This window comes from Apus apus, chromosome 6, assembly GCF_020740795.1.
Source record: "Apus apus isolate bApuApu2 chromosome 6, bApuApu2.pri.cur, whole genome shotgun sequence".
Lineage (NCBI taxonomy): Eukaryota > Metazoa > Chordata > Aves > Apodiformes > Apodidae > Apus > Apus apus.
In genome coordinates this window covers 791,649-818,361 of record NC_067287.1, presented here as the reverse complement: position 1 = coordinate 818,361, position 26,713 = coordinate 791,649, and the positions used below count along the sequence as shown (strand labels likewise).

Sequence of the window (26,713 nt, the reverse complement as noted above, 5' to 3'; positions counted from 1 at the left end):
TGGAGATTTAAGTGATCATTTGCTGTTAGCCGTGCCACAGTTAAGCACAGGAACTTTTAATAACATCTAGGATGAAATTCACTCCTGGGCACAGAGCTCAAACAAGGCGCTCTGGTCCAGCTGAAGGCTTCAAGCTGGCGTTTACATAGTCAAGCACCTTTGCACAACCTCTTTATATTATGACAAATTTCATAGCTGAGGGGGAAAAGCCTTTTCAGCACTTACCTGATGAAACTGTTTCTTCCTTTTACTGCCTTTTTTTTGTTTCTTTTTAAGGCGAGGGAGGCTGTGGGATGAGGAAGGGGCTTTAGAAAGAGGTCAAACAAGTAGCACGAGGCAGACACCTTCAAGGAAGCTGACAGGCAAAGACAGCAAGAGAAGGCTGGTCTCTACCAGCACACTGTTGGTTTGGCAATCCTGGAGCTCAGACTGAAGCTAGTACTTCCAGATCTTTAAATCAGGGAAGACCTGAGACAGAAAGTTGGGTTGATAATGAACTGCTGCTCAAATTGCTCGGACAGGGCTTCAGCCCAGGGTAGCTCAAACCAACCCTGCAGCACTACCCAGTGTGAGGTTCTGCCTCAATCCTCCTCCTTTTGCCTTAAAGGAGAAAAATTGTCCTTTTTTTCTGTAATCTAAAGTGATAAGGTTCCTCCTGGAGCACAGAGAGTTCGTATTTCCCATAACACAAACAGCTAAGACATACAAACCTGCAATTCTAAGGTTATAGTAAGGAAAGAAGAGATGAGCAAGCTGAGCAAAGCTCTGCACCTCTGCCACTGCTCAGAGGGCTGTATGGGGTGCAGTGACCTAGACCCCAGCCTAAGAGAGCAGCAGAGATCCTGCTCATGCACTGGAACACCACTCCACAGCAGGGAAAGCCACCCAAAAGTCAAGATGCCTGCATGCAATGGGAGGGACACCCCTCCTGCAGCAGACTTGCAGGACCTGCAGGGCAGCAGGGCCAGTGGCTGAGACACACGTGCCCTTGCAGGAAACCTCTGCCAAGCTGCAGCACCAGTGACACTGAAGAATCTGCCATCTCAGTCCCTGGGGATGTCCTGGAGTTTTATACACAGAAGGAGGCTCTGCCCAAGAGATGAGACACACCTGCCAGTGGGGACACAAGCTCTCCAGGAGCTGCATGGGGAGCAGTCAGGACACCGTGGCTGGGGTGGGACTGGGCTACAGCCCCAGCTGTCTAAGGACAGGGCATCAGGCTCTTCCCTCCCTCTCAGCTTCTGAGCTCCATTTTGACCTCAGGAATCCTACAGCACGAGAAGCAGGCAGTTAGCACAGGGAGCAGATCCAGCTGCTGACAAAGCACCACCAGCCACTGAGGTTCAACCTGCCAGAGCTCCAGCTGCTCACCAGTGCTCTGCCTGCAACACTCTGCCTGTGGTTTCCAAGTGTGTCTGTTCCTCGGGCCAGTCAAACCAAACCATAGCCAGGACAAACCAGGCAAAACTTCTCCATTCTATCCAACAAAAGTGCAAAACCAGCCAGTTGGAATTCCATCTAGAACAAACAGAGGAAAATCACACTGCAACCAAAGTTCAACTGGCCTTTTATAAGCCTCCTATTAAATCAGAAATAGAGGTATCCAAGGTTAATTTTTTCATCCATTTTGAAAAAAACTTGATCACAACTTCATGCCACTATTATGTTTTTATACTGGTTAGACCATTCATTTTAATTATTTAGAAGGCAACTGACTCAGCTCTTGAGAGGCACACGTCCCAACCCACAGAGGAACATACACTGGACAGAAGCATCTTCAACAGGTCAGTGCCACTATGAGCTCTCATTTCTGCATGCGAGCAGCAGCGAGTTTGAGGGGTTTCAATGAAGTAGGATCCAGCTGAGTTTTCTTAAAATGACAAATTAAATCATGGTGCAGGATCTCCCTCCTCTAGACTTAAAATGCTCTTTTTGTGCCCGTTTTCCACTTGTTTCACTACCCTGACCACTAATCTCAGAAAAACACCTTACAATTCTGCAGTCCTTGTTTCTACAGTCCCATTGTGTCTATTCTCCAGGCACCTGATGCCAGAGCACACCTCCGTGCAGGCAGCTTTGCCACCAGCACCTGCCACACTGGTCCCATTTGCTCTGGCTCTGCGTGGCTCTGCAGGCACAACTTGGCACGTCGTGCTTCGCTTTGTGCCCTCACAACGTTCTGCTGTGCTCCAATGAAGGAGAGAAGCCTCTTGAAGGTTTGCCCTAAGTTTCCCTCCCTTACACAGAACATGACATTCATCCCAGACAGATTGTGGAAGCAAGATTAAATCCTCCAGAGTGTTTGCTGGGAGCAGTGCCTCTGACATGGAGTAAAACTCTGGAAGGCAGGGATGGAAGGAACAAGAAGAGCCTTGAAGATTAGAAGACCTAATGGAGTTTGGAGGGGAGGAATTTTGAATCTATCAAACCCTGACATTTGAGGTAGCTGTATATTTTGCTTTAAGAGCAGCACAGACCCCAGTGAATTATCTAATGGAAGGTGTTCCCCTGGTGTAAGCACAGGTGACCCAGCAGGTCTGTCCTTCTGGCCATACAATCTACCAAAAATCCTCTAAGAAAATCAGAACCAGATTCCGACGGCAAAGAGAAAAATCACTTTTTAAATATACAAGAGGCCTAGAGAGAGCAATTCCTACCAGGAAGAGAATACCCCAGCACAGACCTGGTCAGTCACACGCCTGAACCACCAGTAGCGACCTTCAGGTTTCCCAAACAGGCCGGAGCGACCGAAGCCCCTTCCTGGGGAAGGAGCCGGTGTCACTGGAGGACTCCAGACAAAACAACCACTTGTGCTGGGCCACCTGAAGGCAGAGAGCAGGAATTACCTGGCAGCCACCTGGGAAAGCTGCGGCGCTGCCCTGATCCTTACGGGGGTCACTGAATAAGTGCAATTTTTTAAAAAAGCACCTCTATTTCTTAGGCTTGGGAAAAGGGCTGCTTTCCCATCTAGAGGAACAGGAAGAGTGGACTTCAAGCTTGCATTAGAAACCTATTTCTGGAGGCATTTATCTGGGTCTTTGCAAGAAGAACTTGTATAGTAATACCCTGATTTTATTAAATCCCTCAATATAAAAACATGTGAATGATTCCTCCCCAAAAATGTTTTTAATCATAAACCAAGTCAAGTTTACCAGTTGCTAACTAGTCTCCATTTCAGAATTGCTGCTAACTGAAGAAGACAATGTGGATATCTAGGGAGTGAAGAGCAGAGTAAAACTGCAGAAGTGGATGCAAAAATTCAAATTTATATTGCCAAGCAACTGAGCAGGGGAACCTAAATCAAAAGGCAGGGCCACTGCAGGTCTCCTGAGCATGCACGATAAAGCCAGTCAGATCCCATTTGTTAAAACATGTTATTCAATTAATTTTGCCCTCTTTACTGCATAATTTACTTGATGAATGAATTATTCTGGTAAATAACCACCTCTACATCCCATTGACTTCTGTGAGAGCAAAACTGATTTTTCTTCTGGCACTGGTGGTGCTTTCCAGAGCCAGCAGGGACGGCAGCAGGGTGGGTCAGCAGGGAAATGGAGGGAAACCCATCGTGAGCATCTGGCACTGGTGAACCCTCAGGGACCAAGGCAGCACCTTCCCCTGCAGGAGGGTCTCAGCCAAGCTCAGAGCATCACCAGGCTCACCCAGTTGGCTTTCAGCTGCTGGTGACCCTTCTTCAGTCAAATCAGCATCACGGAGAGGGATGCGCTTGTGTGTTTTTCCCTGGCTTGGTTGGCTACCAAGGTCCCCCTGTGCTATCAGATATGATCTGGGAACTCTTAAGGACAATTTTTTTTACTATTTAGGTAGTTATATGACTAGTGAAAAACATTTTAACATTTTTCAAAATGAGGATTTCCTGTAAGCACCATCAATTTCCTTAAAATGTTTGCTGTGAAACCTTTATCTCGGATAAAAGCTAAACATAAGGATACAGAGAGGAGATATTTCTGTATCTATTTGAAGAATCTCATCCATAAAGCAGCAAATTGCCATGGTAATTATCACTATCTTACTTGTAATTGTAAGAATAACCAAGCAGGGTTTATACATATGGACCATTCTCGTTCCACTTGCTTCCATTCTGCCTAGAGAGAAATTGTCTTTCATGGAGCAGAAGGATTGGAGGGGTTTGGACAATCAGGAAGGGGGTTTTTCCAAGGTGCTCTGCCACAACTGCCTGGCTGCAGGTTTGGAAATGCTCCTAGGTGGGCTTCAGAGCAGCATTGCTGGAGGCTAAAAGCCCAGAAGTTCTCGGAACACAAGCTCAGTGCTCACCAGCAGCCCCGAGAGCTGCTGCACCTGGCAGGGCACAGATCTCATCTGCATCAGAGCAGAGGTAGCTTACATGAGACTTCCTCTCAAAACTAATTACTACAAAACAAGAAAGGGGCTGTATTATCGACACCATGAATTATTTAAATATCAAGGGGGTGAGCAGATCTACCATGTTTTGGGTTGCGGGTTGTTTGGGTTCTCTTTTAAACCGTGGCAGAGCACCATGTAGAACTAAAAATCCAATTTGCATTATAAAGCTATACACAGATTAGTATTTGGTCCTTCTAGTCACTGCAGATAATCTATTCTGAAAGGCCAAAGAGTGAGAGGACTCCTATTCCTAGTCCAATTAGTCAGTGGAAATAAGCCATCAAACTCTTCTCACCAGACACCAGTTACCTGCCAGGAGCAGCAAAGTTCTGCCCAGCCCTCAGCACCACAGGTGACACCCACCAGCCAAGCCACAGCTTCAGGGGGAATCAAATAACACTATTTAATCCCCTCAATCTTGTCCAACGTTTGTAGGCAGGAGCCAGTTTGATTCCCGAGGACTTCCGTGCATGAGGTGTCTGGGAGAGCCAGGCACAGGCTGGCAGAGCTCAGCACGGAGCCACGAGGCTCCAGGACCCCCAGTCCCATCCTGCAGGGACTCTCCCTCCTCTGAGCAGGAGCACAGGGCAGGGATTTCCCTGGAACAGCCATCACAGGAGGGCTCACAACAACCTGTGCTTCATTTGGGCTCGGGGCCAGGGAATTAAGGCAGACTGCAACACCACAGCTACTTCTCTGAGCTTGTATGAAGACACAGTGAAGTCCTGGGATGCCATGGATAAGCCAGCCTCTGGCTTCCCTAAGATATGGGGATATATTCTAAAGGCTGCTCTTCCACATTACATCCACCTTTCCTGGGGGATGCTATTTCTAAATATATGCAATTGCAGTGAGCACATTTCTATTTCCAAACAAGATTAGCCAGGAGAGAAATTACCATAGGAATGAGCAGCTAAAAATAAACCCATCTGCTGTGGATGGAGGGGAAAAAGGAGAAGCCAGGCAGGGAGAGAGACCCACCTCCTCACCTGGGGCTCAGGGTGAGCAGCTCATTCCTGCCCAGGGCAGCAGAGCACGTGGCTGGGATGTGCAGCTTCCAGAAGGCTGCAGAGAAGAGCTGAGCAGTGAGAAAGTGCCCGAGGAATTTAGGAGTGCTGGGAGCCTGATGGTTGACACCTCAGGGAAGTTTTCAAATTTCAGTTCTGCAACAGAGAACTGGCATTTGCAGCTTAAGCTCAGTGGCTGCATGCCTAAACTGTGCTTGCAATTGGCTTGAACTGTATTTGTTAATCCTCAGAATTAATACATTAAAATTCTTTAATACATTAAAATATTTATTAAATTATTCATTCCTTTGAATAGAGAAAAATCTGACTCCAAAACTTTCATTTTAATTTATTCCCTGTGGGTGCAAGTTCCTACAGAAGCTAAAGACTGGCCACGTAAGGGCTCAGCAAATACTTCCACATGTAACCATATTCCTTCAAATCTTACTAATCACAGGAAAATAATCCCATTTTTTTAAAAATTTAAAAAGCAAACCATAACTTGCACATCTCTAGTTGCAGCCCAGCTTTGCTCTCATTGACTTTTGGTGACCATTTCCATTACTCACTGCAGCAGGGGGGCTGGCCTGTAGCTTGGAACACAATATATTTCAGGAAAAAAACCAACACAAGCCAACCTTGCCTAAGGAAAAATACTTGCAAGTTGTCCAGAGACACAATCACCCCCCTCCTTCCTGGAGAAACCCAAGGCTTTGTGCCTTGCACTGCTCTAGGTCTGCTCCTGCCCCTTGGCTCTCCCAGCCCCATCCAAAGCTGTTTCCCCTGGGAACAAAGGCTCCTGCTCCCCCAGAGGAGGGTGGCACCCCACAGAGCTGGAGCCCCTCCAAAACCTGAGCTCCCTGCAGCCCCTTCCCCCTAAGAATCCAAAGGTACATCCTGATCCTGTGCAATCCACACAGGCCCACACTGCCTTCCCAGAGCCACCATTCCCAGCTGGAGGGATAAAGCCTCATGTCTGGCACAGGGCAAGTGCCACCACTGCAGGAAAACCAGGTGTAATAAAACAAGGTCCATCCCCATACAGTGAGAAATGATCCAGGCAGCATCTAATCTCCAGACCTTAACTTCTGCTGCAGTGGTTTGCACAGAGCAGACAGGGACCTTAAATTGACAAAGCGAACAAACAGAAACCCAAACCTACCACCACAAAGAAATAACAAATAGCTTCATTTTGTAATGTTTGTTTGGTTTTTTACCAAGATAAAGGAGGTGGCCTGGAGTGTTGCATTCAGGTTTGGTCCCTGCTCTACAAGAAGGATGGGACAGGCTGGAGAGGGTCCAGAGAAGGGCCATGAGGATGATCAGAGGACTGGGGGGACCTGCCAGATGAGGAGAGGCTGAGAGAACTGGGGTTGTTCAGCCTTGAGAAGAGAAGGCTTTTGGGGAGATCTTATTAACCATGTTCCAGTCCTTAAAGGGTGGCTGCCAAGAAGATGGAGACTGCTTTTTTACAAGGAGTCAGATGGAAATGACAAGGGGTTATGGGCATGAGTTGTTCCTGGGAAGATTCCAGTTGGACACAAGAGGTAATTTTTTCACCATGAGTACAGTCCAACACTGGAATAGCCTCCCAAGGGAAGTGGTGGACAGTTTGAAGTCTCAGCTTGCCAGGGAGCTGAGCCATCTCATATCAACTACAGTAGTACCTGGAAAGGTTGGACCAGATGATGCCTGAGGTCCTTCCAACCTGGCATTCTAGGATTCTAAATTTGCCACTCCTGGTGGTGCAAGAGGAACTCAACCTATTGTTTCAGTAGTTCTAGCACACTAGCTATTGTACAGAAGTTTTGTCCACAAAACCCTGTGCCAGGTCTGTGCAGGGAGTGGTTCCTGGCTTCTCAGCCCAAAAATTAAAGCCCTCAAAAATATTTATTTATAATTTGTGTCTAATTATTTTTGACTCATAATTGTACACAGCAACTGCCCTGGAATTAGGAATCTCTCATTAGTTGGATTTTTCTCCTTCTGTGAGGAGCTGCAGTTGTTTCTGTAAAATTATTTACAAGTGAAAAAGACAAAAAAAGAAAAAAGAAAAAAAGACAAAAAAGACATGGATTTCAGTTGCAGCACCAAAAGAAGAAAGGCTGTTCTAACGAAGGGCACTGCAAACGGATACTGGGCTGGAGCACAGCACAGGGCTCAAACCTAGGGCTGGGAATTGCACAGGAGCATCCCTGGGGATGGAGCAGCATGAACTGGGGCTTGATCTGCACAACCCTCATCCTGCCTTGGGCTCCTGCTATGTGGCTCTGCATGAGGGGAAAAAAAAAAAAAGCCAACTTCATTTACAAGGCTTTTTTTCCCCTCAGATTTTTGGCTTCAAGTTTAAACAAAACCAAAATAAACCCCCCCACACCAGGATTCCTCCTGCTGTTCCTACTAATAAGACAATTAAACTTCAAGCAGGAATGGCGATTCTGGCTCTGACTTACACCTTCCTAATCTGCTCTCTTTCTCCACAGACAGCTACAGGACTGAGCTGTTCACAAGGATCTGTGCCCAACACTTCCACAGCAGGCATCTAAGGGCTAACAAGTGTTACCATCCCTGCCCTCTGCATCTCCACATGCCAGAATCATTCTGAAAGCTCCCACACACATGTTCTAATGGCATCACTCCGTGTAAGGAGACAAAGCAGATTGTTACCAGAGAGAGTCCTAATTGCACTGCACCATTTGAGCTGAAATGTTGGTCTAGTTACTGTCCAGGTAGGACAATCAGCACAAGAGAAGAATCCATTCTGCCTGGCCCCAAAACACAGCAGACTTCCATCACTCCTAGGTGTACCATCTCATCCCTCTGCTCCCCAGACACTGCAGGTGAACACCAAAGGCTCCAGGAGATGCATCACTTTTTCCCCTATTAATGCTTCAGGAACCCCAGCTTCCAGTGTTTTGGCGTCCTCAAGGCATGTTTCATATGTTGTTTTTAAAGCTTGTTATGGAGCCTGAGGAGGAAAACTGAGATCAGATGCAGTTTGACAGGTAAAGGGCACAGTGGAGACTCCGTACGAGCACCTGCTACAGGGGGAATGTGCTCACGGTGCAGAAAACCCTTTCTATGCCAAGCAGAAGGATGGCCCCCATGCATGTTTTTCCAAGCACTCCTTACTAGCAATAAGGAAAGCCAGCACTTTGCTCCTGTGCAGGGTAAGCAGTGCCTTACTGGGTGCTCCCTCCTCCCCACCACCTCGGCCCCGCGCAGCACGGACGCAGAGGGAAGGCTGGTGGCACTGGTGTCCTCCTCAGCTTTGAAATCGGGCACCTCCAGCCTTTAGGGTAGAAATCCAGGTCTTCACACCCACCATGGGAAAGCCTGGAAATGTGAACATTTCAAAAAGTTCTTCTGCATGTTCCTCAGCCCAGCCAAGATGAAAGCTTACATCTGCAGGAACAGGGAGCAGGTTTACACACGTAACTTCAATCTGGAAATGGCAGAGGACTGCTGGATCTCCTCCTGGAATCCAGTCACACCTCTAGCACGTCTAGATGCAAGTGCTCAGGATCTCTACTCACTTTTGAAAAAATTGTTCTCTATCAACTTGTTTTAAAAGTTGCATTTTGCTATGTATATAATGTTCTTTGTGCTTAACACGATCCTCAGGAAACAACACCATGTTATTCTCTCCAAGACACTACCTGTTATGCTCAGAGGGGTTCCTGCAGTAACAGCCACTACAGAAATGCTGTAAAATAGTATGTTGTGGATTTGTAGAACAGGCAGTTTTTCAGGCCTGAAGAATTACACCTCGTCTTTGTCCTGGAGGAAACATTGTCATCTTTATCTACAGCTTTCTGAGTCAACAAAGCCTGACACAGAATCATAGAATGAATTGGGTGGGAAGGGACCTTAAAGATCATCTAGATCCATCTGCACGGGCAGGGACACCTCCCAGCAGCCCAGGCTGCTCCAAGCCCCATCCAACCTGCCCTTCAACACTGCCAGGGATGGGGCAGCCACAGCTTCCCTGGGCAACCTGGGCCAGGGTCTCACCACCCTCACAGGAAAGAACTTCTTCCTAATGTCTAACCCAAGTCTGTCTTTTAATGACAGCCTTTTCAGTGAAAATGCCCTTCCCACTCCAGCTCTCATTTTTCCACATGCTTCCCAAGCTCTGGGATGACTCCCTTGTTATAGTTCCTTTATCCCAGAACACGGACACACGGGTCAAGCCAGCACCAGTCCCAGTCTCCAGTTCTTCACATGGAAGCAGATCAGCCTCATGTTCTGTGCATTGTACCAGCTCATGGGGGTGACAGAAGGAAAGGCATTTCCTTGACCCCACCCCAACAAGGAGTATCCTTCAGACCTTCCAGCCCTCGCTGGCAGTGCAGCTGCCAGGCTGAGACCTGCTGCCATCAGGTGCCAGCAGACAGGTGGAGTGGTTCCAACACCTCCCACCAACCAAGAGACACAGGGAAAAGGCTGTTAGAGGAAGGAGGAGCTGAAGGCAGCCCCCACACATCCTGCCTCTTAATGATGTTGATTCTTCTAATCTGGAGATGCTCATGAGGAGAAGGACTTTTCCCTTCTTCACCTTTCTTCCCCCTGCTGAGCTGTTCTTTTGCCCTGCTGTAGCCCAGGCAAATGTAAAGGCTTTTTTAGAGCTATTTGATGGTTTTTACTTTTCCCACACACACACTGCTGCCTGCTAGTAATATCTCATTTTCCTTCAGACAGTTTGCACATCTACAGGCAACCCAGGGACATGCCAAACAGTAAACTGAAACACAGGCAGACTCTCCAAAAACCTGGAATTAAGCTATTGTTATTACACCGTTCAAGGAATCAAATGACTACTAACCATAATTTAGCTAAGATCAAGTGTAAAATCTGTTTAATAATATCTGATACATCCTCTATCTAGGAGATTATATCCTGCATTTGCAGGGCATTGACTCAATAATCTAATAGGTCTTTTCCATCTCTGACTTCTATTAGCCTATGAATTATAACAAAAGGACCATTAGGCAAACCATAATTGTGGAAACAGCCTTTGACACATGAGACTAACTACTGCCATGCTACAGAAACACCCTAAAATTAAAACATAGCCAGACAATTGAAAGGAAAGCTTTCCCTTTCCCCAAGTGTTCACGTGCTTGATTAAAATCATGAAACAACCTCAGTAAGTCACCAAAAAGGTATTTTCTCTCCCCATCTGGTTAGGTAGCACTGCCTTGCTTTGATATCATGGCAAATGCTGGTTTGTCACCAAAGGAGGGAGAGGGGCTGGGGGGTATTTGCCTTAACCACTGCATCTACCCAGCCCAGCTCTCCCTGTGCTCTGGACCAGCACTGACAGGCTGCCTCAGGTCTGCTGGGCTAGGTCACACCTCCTGGCTTTCATCAGCTTTGCCTTGGGAAGGGGGGGAAAAAAGCCAACCAAAAACCCCAGAAAGGCACAAAGCACCCACCAAGGATCACTGCCTGTGGAAGGGCTGGGAAATGCAGCCATCCTCCAACTGCTCCATCTGACCCACCTGCCTGTAGAGGTCATCAGCTGTGCAAGCACCTGAGAGAAAGGGAGGAGTTATCAAGTGAAGCCACACATTTTAACACAGGTACAGGGAACACAAGAGCCCAGCAGTGAGACACCTGCAAAGAGGATCAGCAATAAATTCAGACCTCAGCTCCCTTCTGCATGGGCTCATGTAGATTTGTGGATACATCCTGCTGGCTGAGCTAGCAGTGGCCAGGTACTGCTCTCCTGGGACATCACAGGAGCTCCTGAAACCATAGGGAGATTGAAGAGCTGCCAGCTTGGCCATGGGACAGCCCCGGGGACCCTGCCCTGCCAGCCTGGCTGGTCCTCAGCACTGCCCCTCAGTCCCCACCACCACTGTCCCCCTGCATGGGGTGTCCAGGTAAATCTGACCAAGGAGCTGGGATCCACCTCAGGTGGATGACCCCAAGTGACTCACTGAGCACACAGGTAACCATGCAGCTGGGCTGCTGTGCCAGCCCCAGGTGTCCTCAGGGCAGGGATTGGCCACAGCAGGTCAGAGGACCCCCCAACACCACCAGGTCAAGTCTCCTTGGTCCCACCCTCACCCAGCCCAGTGGGGGTGTCACCCCTCCACCCAGAGAAAGGCTCAGAGGAGCACATGGGTCTTGGTACCAGCACAGCACCACAGGCCCAGGGAACAGACCATCACCTCCACCAAAAAAATCACCACTCACCATTTTCCCTAAACTATCTCAAGCTTCATCAACAAGTAGTTTTTACACGAACAACAGTTTCTTTCCCCCCCACACACACCCCCTTACCTTCCAATAGGACCGTTGGCGCCAGACACAGCCACTGAAAGCCACTCCACAACATCACCTGTTCACGCTGCTCTTTGCAAACACTGCAGAGGAGAAGCCCTGGTGATCCCTCACCTGGCTGGAGCTCTCCTCTTCCAGGATCCCGAGCGGCAGGAGCTGAGCACGGAGCCAGGCCGGGTGTCCCTCTGCTGCAGCGGGTCCTGGCACAGCAGCTGTGGCCCCTCCACGGAGCAGCCTGGCAGCACATCTGCTCGCCAGCCCCAGCCTCTGCCAACTGTGCCTCACGCTGCCAAAGCCCGTGGCAGAGAGCTTTTATTATTATTTATGAAACCCGGGGATATCCAGTAGGGATTAGGAGGACTCTCAAGATCACTTCTGTTTGTGACTCAAGCAGGATTTGAAAACAGATCTTTTGAAATGGCAGTGAGTAAAATTATACATTTCTGCAACAACATACTTAGAGCTCTATTAACACTTTCATTCAAAAAAAAAATAAATCAGTTTTCCAAGGGGTTTTTGAGTTGGCAGTAGGTGTTCCTCATGAGCTAACAGCAGCCACACCTGAATTATTTTTCTCATATTGAAATCAGATCCTGAGAAATATCCATGCAAAGATCTGTTGACTGAACAGAATCCATGAAAAGCTCTGGGGCAAAACCTGCTCTGGGTGAAGGGGGAAGTGTCACCAGGTTGGGGGTGTGACACTCTTGCTTTCATCACCTGCTGCACCAGGCAGCCACCAGCTCCAAACAGGCACCAGCAGCACAGGGAACAACCCTGCACTGGCAGAAGCAGCAGGAGGAGATTCTCAGAGATCTTAATATTGACTCTATCACCAATACAACCAGCACATTTAAACAAGCTGCTCTGCAGTTTGTTCTGCTGAGCTCCTGGTTCAGAAAGCCTGAGCTTCTCCATCCCACCTCTTCACCTCAAAGCACATTCCCAGCTTCAGTTTTGTCTGCATGTCCCGTGATGAGCTCATTAATCTCTGTTACACTGCCTTTCAGCTTCAATTTAACTTTTTTCCTTCAAAGCTTCTTCCTTCTCACCAATACCTGTGCCCTGGATTATTTCTGCACTAGACAGCAAAAAGGGTTAATCTGGAAAATCAAGTCATCCTGAGTCCAGACCCAGCTTGTCTCAGGGACTTGGAGCAGGTTGCAGTCACTCTGTAGCTTCTGTAGGGCCCTCTTTATGTGGGTAACTCTAATATCCTTGTCGGTTGGGAAAAAAAAAATAAACACCCACATTAATTGAATCAAAAGATATTGTCAGACACACACTTTGTTTTCTGTCTCCCAGGTCTTCAGAGCAGGTGCTGAAACACTCCAATCTCAACTCCAAAGGCTGGAGCAGCTTCCCTGCAAGCCTCAGCCAGAGCCAGCACCATCTTGGTGCTCCAGGTCCTCCAGCAGTACCCAGCCATGCCAAAGAGCTGATGGCCCTTCCAATTATCCTTTCCTGGGAGATGTTGTGAGGCTCTGCAGCAGAAGCTCAAATAGGTCTCTGCCTCCTGCAGCCCATGCTCTGGGCTGGGACTCAGCCTAAACCACTGGGCTGGGTGGCACGGTTGGTTCTGCATCAGCAGAACTAACCACTCCTGGCTATTGTCATCTTGGTCTGGATAAAGAACAACACAGAATTAACCCAAATTAAACATTTGCTTAACTTGTAAAGGAATTGTGGATGTAGGAATTAAAACAAGACAGGATTTCTTCCTGGAATTGCACTCCAGTGCAGAACCATCTGCACCTCTCCTCAGGGCTTGTGCATCCTCTGCTCACTGCAGAAAACAAACCTGCTCAGATGTTCCATGGCACGGGCATCTCCAGGATCACAAAAATAGCAGTTTCTCTCTTACCCCTTGTTTACTGAACCTGCAACTTTCTTCCCTGAGATTTCCAGAGGCACAGGCAGATGTTTGCAGTTACTTTCAGCTAACCATGTCACTCTGCTTTCACCAACATCCGTAACTTTTCCCAAATAACTTCATGCCATCACTTCATATTTGTCTTGCAAGTCTGCTAAAAATACAACTCTAAACCAAAAGTATTGCAGGAAATATGTATTTCTCAGTCACAGCCACGTTGCTCACTTACAAATTATTACAGAAGTAATATGAACACATGAAATGTGGTTTTGTAAGGAAATGAAGTAAAAATGTTGCAGTTCTTTAAGTTCTGTCTTCAGGAATTAGCACAAAGATCCATTTTTATAGAGGGTTTTTTTGAGGGGAGAAAAGACATCATCAGTATACGACTTGAAATTAATTCGTAATAGACACAACTGGGTTTTATTGTCCTTGCTTGTGCTCTCAGCTACACAGTAGATTTTTCTAGCTATAAATACCATAAATACATGAGTTGGGGTTTCTGTTATTTGAAACCGTCTACCAATTTACATTGTGTGTGTGTGTATATGCGTGTGTGATGCTAAGAAGTCCTTGGTTCCAGCAGTTCATTAATGCCAGCAGACTCCTGTGCCTGACGTTTGTAAAATCAGACTCCTGTTGTAAAACAAAATCCATAGCCAGCTCCTGGAAGCCATGTCACGGCTGGAGAATCCATGTTATTTGGACACATCTGCCAGAGAAACACTCAGTTTCTCAGTAAAACAGGGTGGGGGGGAAGCATCCTGTAGCATCTAGTCTCTCAGCTTCTCAAAATGCTTAATTGCAGCTGTAGGGAAACGTTGTGTTTTGAAAACGTGACAGTCCTCAACCTCCACTAAACAGCTACCAAACCAGACAGAAATCCCTGTTTGCAGGAGCAGCGAGCTCCGTGTCCGTGCGCTCAGCAGATTCCTGCTTTTACACTTCTACGATTGCGATTTCTTAGAGAAGAGGAGAGGAGGACTGTCAAAAACCCAGGACCCGAAAAGGCTTAAGCGGCTCCGAAGCAAAACTACCCAGCAACTCGACAGCGGTGCGGCTGCTGACAGGCAGGACGCTGATGAACCGGGGAGGTGAAAAGCGAGCTGGGAGGATGCTGGCCGAGCTGGGAGGATGCCCGGTGCCAGGGCCCTGCCAGGGGAGCGGGGCAGCCCGGCCGGGATGAGGGCAGGGAGCACAGCAGCAGCCTGGGGGAGCCGGGCAGCCCTGCTGCTCACCCGCCCTCCCGCTGCCGAGGAGGGTTTGAAAACAGGAGAAATACCCCGCTAAAAAAACCATCCCAAATATCCCAGACCCTTCCTCGGGAGCGCTGGGGCAGTCCGGGAGGCTTCCCCGGCTGCCGAGCCGCCCCGTTCCCCCCTGCCTCCCGCGGGCAGCCCTGGCAGCGGCCGCGCCCCTCGACGGGCTCCAGCGCTGCCCCCTCCTCTCCCCGGGCGGGAGGACGGATATTCCAGGGCGCAGAGTCCCCGTCCCGCCAGCATCCCGGGGCCGGCTCGACCCCCTGGAGGCTCAGGTGCCGCTTCGGCTCCGAGCGCCAGAACCGCCCGGTTCCAGCGGCGGTTCCGCTCCCCAGCCCGAACCCATCCCCGCTCCCTCCCGGGGGGCCCGATCCCGGCCGCTCGCTCCTGCCGCGGCGCGGCCCCTCGTCCTTGGCCTTTCAAGTTTGGCTGCAGAGCTTGTCGCTTAGGATTATTTCTTTGTGAAGGAGCTGGAGGGTTTTCTGGTTGAAGGGACGTGGCTGAGCTCGCCGAGGCAGCCGCGGCACCGGCGGGGCCCGGCCTTGCCCAGCAGGGACATCCCGCCCTGCATCCAGCACACGCAGCCGCCAGGTCACCCCCGGAGCAGCAGATGCAGGAACCAAGCGTAGCCACTTCCTCAGGACTTAATGGTTACAAATCCCAACCGTTTGTATCAGTTTTGTTGGAGAAAGGGAACACACGGAAACTACTTTTTGCCCTCTATTTCCCAACCGGATCACGGTTTGTCATCTGCAATTCTGACTGGGCTGCTGTAGCAGCCTGTGTAATTTGCATGGGACATTAAAATGAGAGAACAATTAACATTTTGGATCCGTGTCTCTTTGTAGACTATCAATCTAGTCACGAGAAATTAGCTAAGGAACATTATTTACTGTTTATTAACATGCTTGAGACCCTGTAGAATCCCAAACTGGTTTGGGTTGGAAGGGACCTTCAAGCTCATTCAGTCCCAGCCCCCTGCATGGGCAGGGACACCTCCCACCAGCCCAGGCTGCTCCAAGCCCCATCCAACCTGCCCTTCAACACTGCCAGGGATGGGGCAGCCACAGCTTCCCTGGGCAACCTGGGCCAGGGTCTCACCACCCTCACAGGAGATAATTTCCTCCTAACATCCAACCTAAATGTCCCCCTCTTTCTACTTTGAAACCATTCCCCCTCACCCTATACCTTTAATAACACACGCAAGAAACGTGAAATGTTGGTTTTGCCAGTGCAGTAGAGCAGAATTGACCAACTGAGGCCGTGATTTCCATCACCAAACCTGAAGTGCTGCCATTTCAAGCATTAACCCAGCAGGCAGAGCAGCCAAAACCTAGCCCTGATCCCACCACTGCTGGAACCCCCGGAAGCCCCAGCCCCTCCAAAGGAGGTCACAGGCACAGCCTGTGTGTCTACATAGCAAAGGTGTTCAAGTGTCATTTCTCCTCAACAGAAACATCCATCTGCATTAAACTCGTCCCATGTCCTGGCAGCCACTCGCCCCAAACAGAGGGAGCTGAGGACAAAACATTCAGTAGCCAAAGCACCCAAGTGGTGTTACAGAATTTCTCTGATCTCAGTGAAGGGCCCAAATTTACTAAGGGGATTGAGTTTCTTGCAGAACAAGGTGTATAGATGTGGATAAAAATTTGAAGTTATCTGAATAGAAGTGAGGTCTATTCAAATAAATGCATTGCTTACATTTATCCAAAATTAGTTCTATCATCAGTCATTCAGCAGCCTTGTACACTCTCCATCTTGCAGAAAACATTGCATTGGAAACTCAAGTGATCACAAATCATCTTGCTGAATTAGGCAGGGCTGCCTTGCTAGTGCTGTAATAACCCTAATACATTTATATTGCATCTCCATTAAGTTCTGGTTATGCAGAAATCCCTTGCCTTCAGATTTTTACCGATCTGTATGCCAGACGTGCTGCTCTTGAAAGAACACAAATCACCTGGTTTGTCAAAATGAGCTCTTCCGGCCAGGGTTGCACCACACTCAAATGCCATAATTCCATTATTTACCTAGACACCTACTTTGAAATAAAATAAATGAAAAAAAAAAAAACCTAAAACTAAACCCCCAAACAACACTGAAAAGCAAACCACCAAGCTCAAGTTCCTTTGCAGATCCACCCACTGCCTCCCAACAACTCAGACCACGACAGCCTGATGAAGGCTGCTACTAAAATAGTGAAGCAAAGAGAGGAGGAAATCAGAAAAAAAAAAACAAAAACAAACCCCAAACACACAAACCAGAGAAAGAGCACACCATATAGAAAATGTCAACTATGTCAAAACATTCATGAATGCCAACATCTCCCTCTGCACCACAACCAGCTGCAAAGGTTACTTAGGGCTAACGTTTCAGCAAGTGCAGATTATGCAGCAGAGGGTTTGCTTATACATAAGGCATCAGCTACAGGTGCACACGGGGTGCTCTCACGGCCGCAGCCAGCGCCGGGGTTTCTACCGCCACAGAAAAGTCAGGAGGGTGAAATCCCATTCAACACGAATTTTCCAGCTTTGACTGCCCCAGACGAAAATTCCTCCTGGCTGCTCTCTCTCTAGGTGACACAGGCAATGAGGATAATTAGGTAAAGGACTAAGGAAGCAAGAGTTGCTGATTGCATTCCAAAACTAATAAAGCTCCTACACGGGTCTCGTGCCTGCGGTAATTCATCTTCCCGGCGCTACCTCCAGGAGAGGCAGCTGCAGAGTAAGTGGAGACACTTTCTTGTCCCTCAGTCACCAATTGTGAATTATACCAGAATAACTGCAGACCAGCACAGTTTTATGGAACTGGAAGCATAACCCATGCGAGGCGCACGGTGCCTTTCCCAGGCCCTCAGATAAATGAAGCTTAAATTAAATGTCACAAGTTGAACACGATGCACTGTATAAGCAAACACCCGACCTGAATTCACCCCCAGTTTGTTTGCCAAGTTTATAAACCCTAGCATGTTTTAGAAAACTATGCCTTCGTGCAATCTTCTCATCCTTCCACATCAGGAGAAAGGTGTCCGGCTCAGGAGAGGAACAACGCACCAGCCCACAGCATGACTGGGCTTCCCTGGGCATGGAAATGTGACTTTTCCATAAAGAAAGCAAACAAGCTCCTTTCTTATGCATCGGTGCATTGAAAGAGTAACTCTGGGGAAGCCAGTGCGATTGTGTGAGCAAGAAAGTTAGGTTCCAATCAGCCCAGGAATGAACTACAAAAAAAAAATTTAAAAAAAAAAAAAAAGAGGAAATCCTGAGGGAACAAGACAGCCAGGGGCTTGTCTGCCTGCTACCACAAGCCAGGCAGAAAAAGCAGTAACAAATTTCACAGTCAGCACGGAGCTAAAATATTTCAGACAGTTACTAATCTGAAATAATCTGCCTACAGAAGGGAAATCTTTCAATAAATCCTCCCATTGATACTACCACTTAAAAATTATTCCTTCCACCCTACATTCTGCCTGGAGCTTCCGCTCCAGAGCCTTCTGCAAATGCCTCTGCACAGCGCTGCTTCCTTTCTTCTCTTTCTCGGGGGTCTGCAAAGCGGGGAAACCAACGGGCTCCTCTATCCGTCCCTCTCCATCGTGCCCTGCCTGCTGAGGATGAATTCCCTTCAGATGGAAGAGCCCCCGACACCGGGAAACCTTCCCTCCCAAGCAATCCCACCCGGGCAGCCTGCCTTCCCCCCGACCTTTGGCGAGGCTCCGCGGGCCAGGGCCACACCGAGCCGCCGAACAGCCCGTCCCGAGGGATTCGGAGCCCGTTCCGAGAGCTACGGAGCGGAGAGAAGAGCCTGGAAACCTGGGGGCTGCTGGGGCAGTTGAAGGAAAAAGCCGAGCCAAGAGGAAAGTGGCTGCACCTGAAGGAGAAGTTCTGCTCTCCCCCAGGTGGGGAGGATTAAGCGTGTTAGAGAAGTTACTCCAAAAGGCACAGCGGGAAGGTTGGGAAGAGTGTTTCTTCCTACAGCTCCTTTATAAAAATTAATTCGTCGCCTTACATGAGCCCACAAAGCCTCGACAAACCCGAAGGCTCCGTTTCCTCCATCATCGCCCCGTCGAACAACAGCTCGGGGCTTGCTTGAAACCTTCCCCCGGCATTCCAGCGGGGCTCGCCCGGTGGCGAGGGGCTGCGATCGGATTTAGCCGCTGACCGCAGCCCCTCGCCACCGGGCGAGCCCCGCTGGGACGCGTTCGCCAGCGAGAGGGTTGCGGGAGCCGGAGAAGGAGCGGCCGCGAGGGGATGCGGAGCATCCTTGTCCCATCGCCTGCCGCGCCGAGACCCCACCTCTCTGTCTCCGGACTGGAAACCCGGGGCGGGGGAAGAGAGGGGGCAGCTGGTCCCGGCAAAGCCGAGCTCTAGGGAAACGGGGAAAGCTCTGCGGGAAGCCGTAGGGAAGCAACAAGCCAGCCCGGGTGCGGGCATCCCCCCCGCTCCGGCACGGAGCAGCTCGCTTTGCTCGGCTGCCGGAGGGGCTGCCACACGCCCCCCAAACTCCCTCTGGAGCCGCCGGCGAAGGTTTAGAACATAGATTCCCTAACAAAATAAAAACAACAACAAACATGAGAAGGTATTTGCCGGAGCAAATGCTTGCGCGGGAAGATGGATGGATGGATGGATGGATGGATGGATGGATGGATGGATGGATGGATGGATGGGACGGGATGGGATGTTGCAGAGAGCTGCCACGGGATGCTGCAAGGACCTGCCACGGGAAAAATCTGGGCAAGGACCAACCTTCCAGGCTCGGATTTCCCTCCTCTTCCTCCCGCAGAGCCAGCGAGTCCCGGCGCACACGCTCCTGCCAGGAACCTGCCCCTCCATCCTCCCGGGCAGGGTCTGCCCGCACGGGCAGAGGCTCATTGTCCTCTGCCTGCAGCGGGTGCTGGCGGCGGGGCTTCTCGCTTGGGCAGAAAGAAGACGAAATGCCATTCGTTTACACGTTTTATTGTTGTAAACATTAAAATCGTCTTTCTCAAAGAAAGAGTTATCCGGGGGGGGGGGGGGAGGGGGGGGAATAATAATAATAAAAAAAAGAAATGGTCAGCGTTTCTAACTGTCATACACCATAGAAAAAAAAGGCAGTGACTTGTCTCCTGTGCCATCCTGGGAATATACAAAGAAAAATACTACAGAATGTGGTAATATTAAAAATATTACTCGAACATAAAATAATATATTAACCGACAATTTTAGACATTAAAAAACGGAACAAAACAAACAAACAAAAAAATAAATTCAAAGTGCTCAGTAATTTCCAGGGAGTTATGTATATTATAAGCACTCTGGAAACAGTCAAAAGCTGCTGCATGCAAGATTTGTTTAGCTTTAGACAACAAAATAATCAAGATATAAACTTCTTTTTTTAATCAACATCAACAGTACATACAACACTTACAAACAAGGAATGTCGGACGGTGTTTACAAACACTATGTGTCCCTTTGGGGAGGATTTCAGGTTTTGGAATACTTGTGCCCACCTATTTTACAATTGAGAAAATGTTTGAAGCTTAGATAACTACCAGTCTTTATAAAAGCTAACAGACTACATAGTGTCTGGAATACTATTTATAGAATATAGACATTACTGAAATAGCAAGTGCCTATAACATTGTCACCCTAGAATCATCATCATGCTTTCTTGGTATGGAGAGATTTAATTTTCTTTCTCTTTATTCTCTTTTATTTTTTTCCCTTTTTAATTTTTTTTTTTCTTGCAAACACGTTTATTTTTTATTTCTTTTTTTATTATTTTTTTAGAACTGTTTTCCATATTTCTCCATAAATAGGCACAGAATAATTTTCTTTTTAAAAAGCCAAACTGCATCTGATAAATTTACAAGCCTTTGCCTTCTTTAATGACATGCCACCCACGCAACATTTAAGTCGTGTATATATTACAGCTTTCTTTTACAGCAGAAAACTTTTAGTCTTTAGGAGGGTGAGACTTGTGGGTCACCTTAAACGCTCTGTTTGTCACCACATGAGTCTTAGCTGCGCACCCGGCGTTGCCAGAATAGGTTCACCTTTTTAACCAGAAGTCCTCAACAATAAATTCATTTATAAGCTGATAATAAAAAGTTTATACCATGGTTATTTGTGTAGTCCATGATCTGCATCCATGAGGCCCCAGAGCCAAAATGCCCGTTGGCGTTCTGCCTGCAGGAGGTTTGCAACACTGTTTGGGAGGGAAGCTGTGCCCCAGGAGCTGCTCTGGGCCCAGGTGAATTCCCCTTCAGACAGGCCGAGTTTCTCTTCGGGTCAGTGGAAGTGCAGGGGAAAGAGTCTTAAAAAGGTAAAGTGTCCAGGAAAAGTTTGTCGATTATTGCTGGCGGTGGCACCAAATCTTCCAGTTTCAGGTAGAAAATGCGTTGCAGCCCCTGCGTGCAAAGCGTGCGGAGTTCGGGGAGCTTCCCCAAGAGTTTGGACAAATAGTTGGGGCGATTCAGCCCCCCGTTATTAAAAGTCACATGGTCTTTCAGACAATTTACAATCTTGTTCTGAAGCTCTTCCACCCTCTTGGGTTCTTTAAGCCCGTGTCTCTCTGCAAAAGAGAAGGGTGCGGGACATGATGGGCCTGACACGGAGGGGAAGGAGGGACAGGGGATGCCCGGGAAGGGGGACACACTGACCTGTCACCATGGCCAGGGCAGCGATGCAAGAGAAGGCAGAGATATCGATGTTCATGTTTTGCAAGTTGGAGGAAAATTCAACAATGGAATCGATCCACTCCCCAAAGCCACGGACGCACTGCAACCGGTGCAGGACCACCCCGTTGCAGAAGATAAGCTTGCCCTCCACTGGGTTTGACCTGGAAGGAATATGACAACCCCAAGAGGAGCAGATGAATGAATGAATGAGTCAGAAAGAAAATATGAGATGGGAAGAAGAAAAAAAAATAGACAAGAAAGAGAAGGAGAAAAAGAGAGAGAGAGAGAAGGAGAAAAAGAAAGAGAGAAAGGAGAGAGAAAAGAGGAGAGAAAAGGAGAGAGAGAGAAAGGAAGAGAAAGGAAGAGAGAAAGAGAGAAAGACAGAGAGAGGGACAGAAAGAGAGAAAGAGAGAGAAAAGATAAAGAGGAAAGAGAGGAGAAAAAGAGTAAGACATAAACAGAGAAAGAGAGAAAGAAACCAAGAAATAAAAATAAAATGAAGGAGAGGGAAAGAGAAAAAAGAAAAAGGGAAAGGGGGGGGTGTGAAGATAAGATGAAGGGGAGAAAAGCTAAACAACTAATTACTCGAGGTGCAATAAATGAAGGATTTAAGAGGCACCTAATTACCAAGGAGTTAATAAAAGGCAGATCAGTGGACCTTGAAAGGACCTGCTTTCCCAGAAGCTGCCCCTCGGAGCTCACCTGTACGCCAGCCGCAGCACAAACAGCTCCAGGAAGGCGGATTCGAAGAGCAAGTCCTGGTCCGTTTTGGGCAGATCAGTGAAGCCGGGGATCTTTTCTGCCCATCCTCGGATGATCTCCATGGAGCCGGTCAGGAGATCATAGAACTGCTGGATGTGCTGAGTGTCATCTCCGCTCATCTGGTAGTCGGGGTTAGCCTGGAACTGGAAATTCATTTTAAAAAGCACTTAATGAGGTTCTCTAAAGTATATAACCCGTGAAATTGCTAACCCCGATTCTAGTCGGGGAGCCAGGTTTTTATAACAATTAAACCTCTCTCTGACCAGTGAGGAAATTAGATGTTCCGGGGCAATTAATTCAATTAGGAGCGGCGCTACCAGGTCGCCGCTCTCCCCTATGCGGAGGGCGGATTCTGCGCGGCCCGACCCCGGGGCAGCCAGCGCGAAGGGGCTGAGCCCCCTCCGGCCGCCCGGCCCGGCTGCGGCCCCCGGGGGGGCGGCCCCGGCTGGACGGACAGACGGACAGCTCTGCGGGGAGGAAGGAAGGACGGCTGGCGGCCGGCTCGCCTCCCCCCCGGCCGCCGGAGCTCGGCGCAGCGGGGCCGGCTGCCCCCCCTCCCCGGGCGGGCGGTGGGCGGTGGGCGCAGGTAGGTCCCTACGCGAGCTCGGTCCAGCTTACCCTGGAATAGTCCAGGCTGGTCATAGCCGGGTTGGAGTCGACATGGGCTCTCACCAACGCACTGATCAGACTCACCGGGGGAGAGGGGGGAGAGGGCTCCTGGGGGCTCTTCGGTTTGGATGGCAAGCGACCCCTCCGGCCTTTGAGGCTGTCTGTGCGCACCACTGCAAGAGAGACGGGGCTCAGCCGCTCCCCCGGCCCGGCCCGGGCTGCGAGGGGCCGGGGGAGGGATGCCCGGCCGCGGGGGGGGATGCCCGGCCCCACCGACTCACCCTCCTTGACCATGCCGACGGCCAGGCACTTCTGGAAGCGGCAGTACTGGCAGCGGTTGCGGCGGCGTTTGTCCACCGGGCAGTTCTTGTTGGCCAGGCAGACGTACTTGGCGTTCTTCTGCACCGTGCGCTGCCGGGGCGGGCGGGACGGGCCGGTCACAGGACGGTCTCGCGGCCCCGCCGGCCCATCTCCCCGGCTCTTGCCTTTATTCTAATTCCCCTCTTATTTTTTTTCCCCTTTATTATTTTTTACCCCTTTCTTTTTTTATCCCTTTCCTTTTTGCCCTTTCCTTTTTTGCCCTTTTTTTTCCCGTTCTTTTTCCTTCCTTCACCCCAACCCTTTTTTCCCCCTTTCTTCTTTTTCCCTTTTTTCCCTTCTTTTTTTATCCTTTCTTTTTTCTTCCTTCCCCCTCCCCAGCTCTTTCTTTCCGCTTTCTTTTTCCCTTTTTTTCCCTTTCTTTTTTTCCAATTTTTTTTTCTTTCTTTCTTTTTTTTTTTTTTTCCAGGGCGTTTAACAGGAGAAAATTGACAGCGTTAACATCTGAGCTAACCTCGCAGCTCCTGGCCGTGTTTTATATGCCAAGAGGAGGGAAGGAGACGCTCGGTAAATACAAATCCGTGGGCATTCATATTATTTACATTCCTCGGAGACCTCCTCTATTTAAAATGATAAGATTATTCAATCAGGGATGGTGAAATAAAGAGATCACTTAATTTTACCACAGGGAATTCTGTTCCACTTGGTTAGCTCAGACACGGTTCTCTGTCCTAACCAATTTCCATCTGAAGGGGGAAAGCAGCAGCCGCTTCCCGGGCCCCTCCCCGCCCCCCCGCCGCCCTGCCCGCTCACCTTGAAGAAGCCCTTGCAGCCCTCGCAGGTGCGGACGCCGTAGTGCTGGCAGGCAGCGTTGTCCCCGCAAACGGCACAGAGCCCCTCGTTGGACGGGGACCCCCGCGAGGGCGGCGAGGGCACCTGGCTGTCCAGCAGCTGGGGAGCGTGTCCCAGCTGCAGCCCCGGGAAAGCCATGGAAGGCTGCTTGCGGATGGGGTTGGGGACGGCGAAGGCCTGCCCGTCCACGGCGTGGTGGGCTCCGGCCGGCTCGGGGTTGATGGGGACGTGGAGGGGCCCGTCGAAACGCATCTGGCAGCTGGAGACGGGGGTGCCGGGGGGGGACTGCTTGAAGGAGAAGAGGGAGAGGCGGGAGACGGGCGTTTTGCGCTGCTCGATCATGTGCGTGGTGGCCACGTAGTTGGGGTGGAAGTTGTGCAGGGAGCCGGGGTCGTCCCACATGGGGCCGTGCTGCACCTGGAAGCCGGGCGTGGAGGGGGTCGGGGGCGACGAGGGCTTGTAGTAGACGGAGCCTGAGTGGGACATCATCTCCTCGGACTGGGGGGGGAGGTGGCTGTGCTGCTGGTAGCCGTGCATCTGAATGTCTTCCACCTTAATGGAGGACTGCTGTCCGGAGAGGGGCATTTGGTACAAGCAAGGTGGCTTCACGTCGTAGCTTGTGTTGTAGTTGTCCATAAAGGTACTGAAGCTGGGGAGAGAAGTGGTGGCAGTGATTTCAGTGTTGGTGAGGTCCATGCTAAACTTGACAAACTCTGGAGTTAAGAAATCGGAGCTGTATTCTCCCGAAGAGTGGTAACTGTAGCTCTGGGAGGCCGGGCTGGCTCCTTGAGGCGAGGACCCATACTGAGCCTGAACACAGGGCATGGCTGGAAACGAAACACGGTCATGTAGACTCGGCCCGCACAACCGCGCTCCCTCCGTCCGCCCCGCACCGCGCTGCCCCGGCCGCCGGGGGGTGGTGGGGGGGATGCGGGGACGAGCCCCCGCCCTGCCCCGGCCCCGCCGAGGCTGCCGCGGAGCCGCGGGGACGAAGCGCAACAACCAACCTTCAGCCGAGCGAGAGGCGTTTTCGGGGGAGCTGAAGGCGGACAGCGTCGGAGGTCGGCGGGCAGCAAAGTTTCCGCGGTTTTAGCACCCGCAGGAGGCGGACTCCAGCCTGCCCAGCGCGCTGCCTGCAACACACACACACGGACCTGCTGTCCAGGCTGCCCCGGCACCGCGGAGCCCCGGCCCGGAGGACCCTGCCCGAGGGAGGTGCGGCCCGAGGCGTGCGGGAGCGGTCCCGGGGCAGGGCCGGGGCAGCCGGCAGCCCCAGAAACCCCCGAGGAGCCCGATTCACTCTGGTTCTAATTTTAATCGGAATCGAGAAAACTTTCCGCGGGCGGGCTGTCCCTCGGCTCCCGCGCAGGCAGCCGGGTTTACCCGCGCCTTTCGGCAGAACGGAGCCGGTTCGGTTTCCCGTCGCCACCGCTTAGGCGGGAGACGCGTCTCCGGGGAGCGCGGGACGAGGTGGGCGCGGGTCTTCTCCCTCCGGGGGTCTCCGCATCTGGCGGGACCGCCAGCAGCCGCCCGAGCCGGGCGCGGGTGACAGCCAGCCCGGCTGTCCTCAGCCCGGGTGTTCCCAGCCCGGGTGTCCCCAGCCCGGGTGACAGCCAGCCCGGCTGTCCCCAGCCCGGCTGTCCTCAGCCCGACCACTCATCCCGGCAGCACCACGCGTGACACGCGTCCACGGGCCGCCCCTCCCGTCGCATCCCGGGCAGCGGGACCCCCGCGGCACCTCCCGCGTTCCCCCGAGCTGGAGACGCGGCGGTCGCGCCGCGGCCATCCCGCTTCCCACGCGCGCTCGGCAGGCGCGACAGTCGCGACAGGCGGGTGGGACGCGACATACCACCACCCCCGGGACGTCGCGCGTGGAAGCCCGGCGTGGGGTGGGGTGTGGAGGGGTGAGCCTGTCGTCCAGCGGGGCTGCACGCGTGGGGACTCACCGGAGAGCCGGGACCTGCGCATGCATCCAAGTGCCGGGACACGGGCACGTCGGGACACGTCGCGGCGGGACCACGACACGTCGGGGCTGTGTCGGGGAGCGGGTCGGCGGCGTGGCGGCGGGCTGGCGAGGCGGCCGGAGTGTCCCTTCCCCGCAATGTGCCTTTGTTTATGTGGGCTCCCTCTGCCACAGCCAACGTGCACCTCGAGCCCCCGCGCGTCACCGCGCGTCACCGCCGCCCGCCCAATCGGCGCGCCGGGGGGGCCGGCCCCGCCCCGCCCCCTTGGCCAGCAGCTCCCTTTGGTAAATTTCCGACGGTGACATCACACGGCGGGACCCGCCTGGAGGTGCCCACCCGCCCAGCTCCCCCCTCCTTCCTCGGAACGACCCACCCCGCAGCCCCCGACGGCGCGGACGCCCACGCTGCCCTGCCCGTCCCGTCCGCGCGCGCGGGGGCGTGGCGCTCATTTGCATAGAGGGCGGGGGCGCCGGCGGCCACGGGGACGGAGCGGGAGCGGGGCGTGTCCCCGCGCGCGCGCACACACACACACACACACAGACACACACACACAGACACACACACTGAGACACACACACACACACCCGCTCTGGCGTCATCATTGACGCAACCGCCCGGCGCGCCAGAAATAGCGCGCGCCCCGACGGGAGCTCCCGGGGCGGCGGGCACGGCGCGGGGCCGCGCACCCCGCACCCCTCGGGGTGCCGGAGCTCCCCACCTTCCCCCCCGCCCAGCGC

General features: G+C 51.2%; 1 protein-coding gene across 2 annotated transcripts; it reads right to left on the bottom strand.

Annotated features, from left to right (window-relative positions):
• Nucleotides 1-19,852: 19,852 nt before the first annotated feature.
• NR4A2 (nuclear receptor subfamily 4 group A member 2) lies at nt 19,853-26,041 on the bottom strand. Of its 2 annotated transcripts, none has more exons than XM_051623526.1 (8): nt 25,959-26,041; nt 25,020-25,145; nt 23,974-24,839; nt 23,124-23,253; nt 22,852-23,015; nt 22,174-22,376; nt 21,454-21,632; nt 19,853-21,365 (listed from the first exon to the last, which is right to left on the bottom strand). In XM_051623526.1, the coding sequence occupies exons 3-8, from the start codon at nt 24,835-24,837 to the stop codon at nt 21,109-21,111; spliced, it is 1,797 nt and encodes a 598-aa protein (XP_051479486.1). In that variant the 5' UTR covers nt 24,838-24,839; nt 25,020-25,145; nt 25,959-26,041; the 3' UTR covers nt 19,853-21,108. The 2 variants fall into 2 exon arrangements, with proteins under 2 accessions (XP_051479486.1, XP_051479487.1); XM_051623527.1 differs by having other exon boundaries at nt 22,927-23,015.
• Nucleotides 26,042-26,713: the final 672 nt, after the last annotated feature.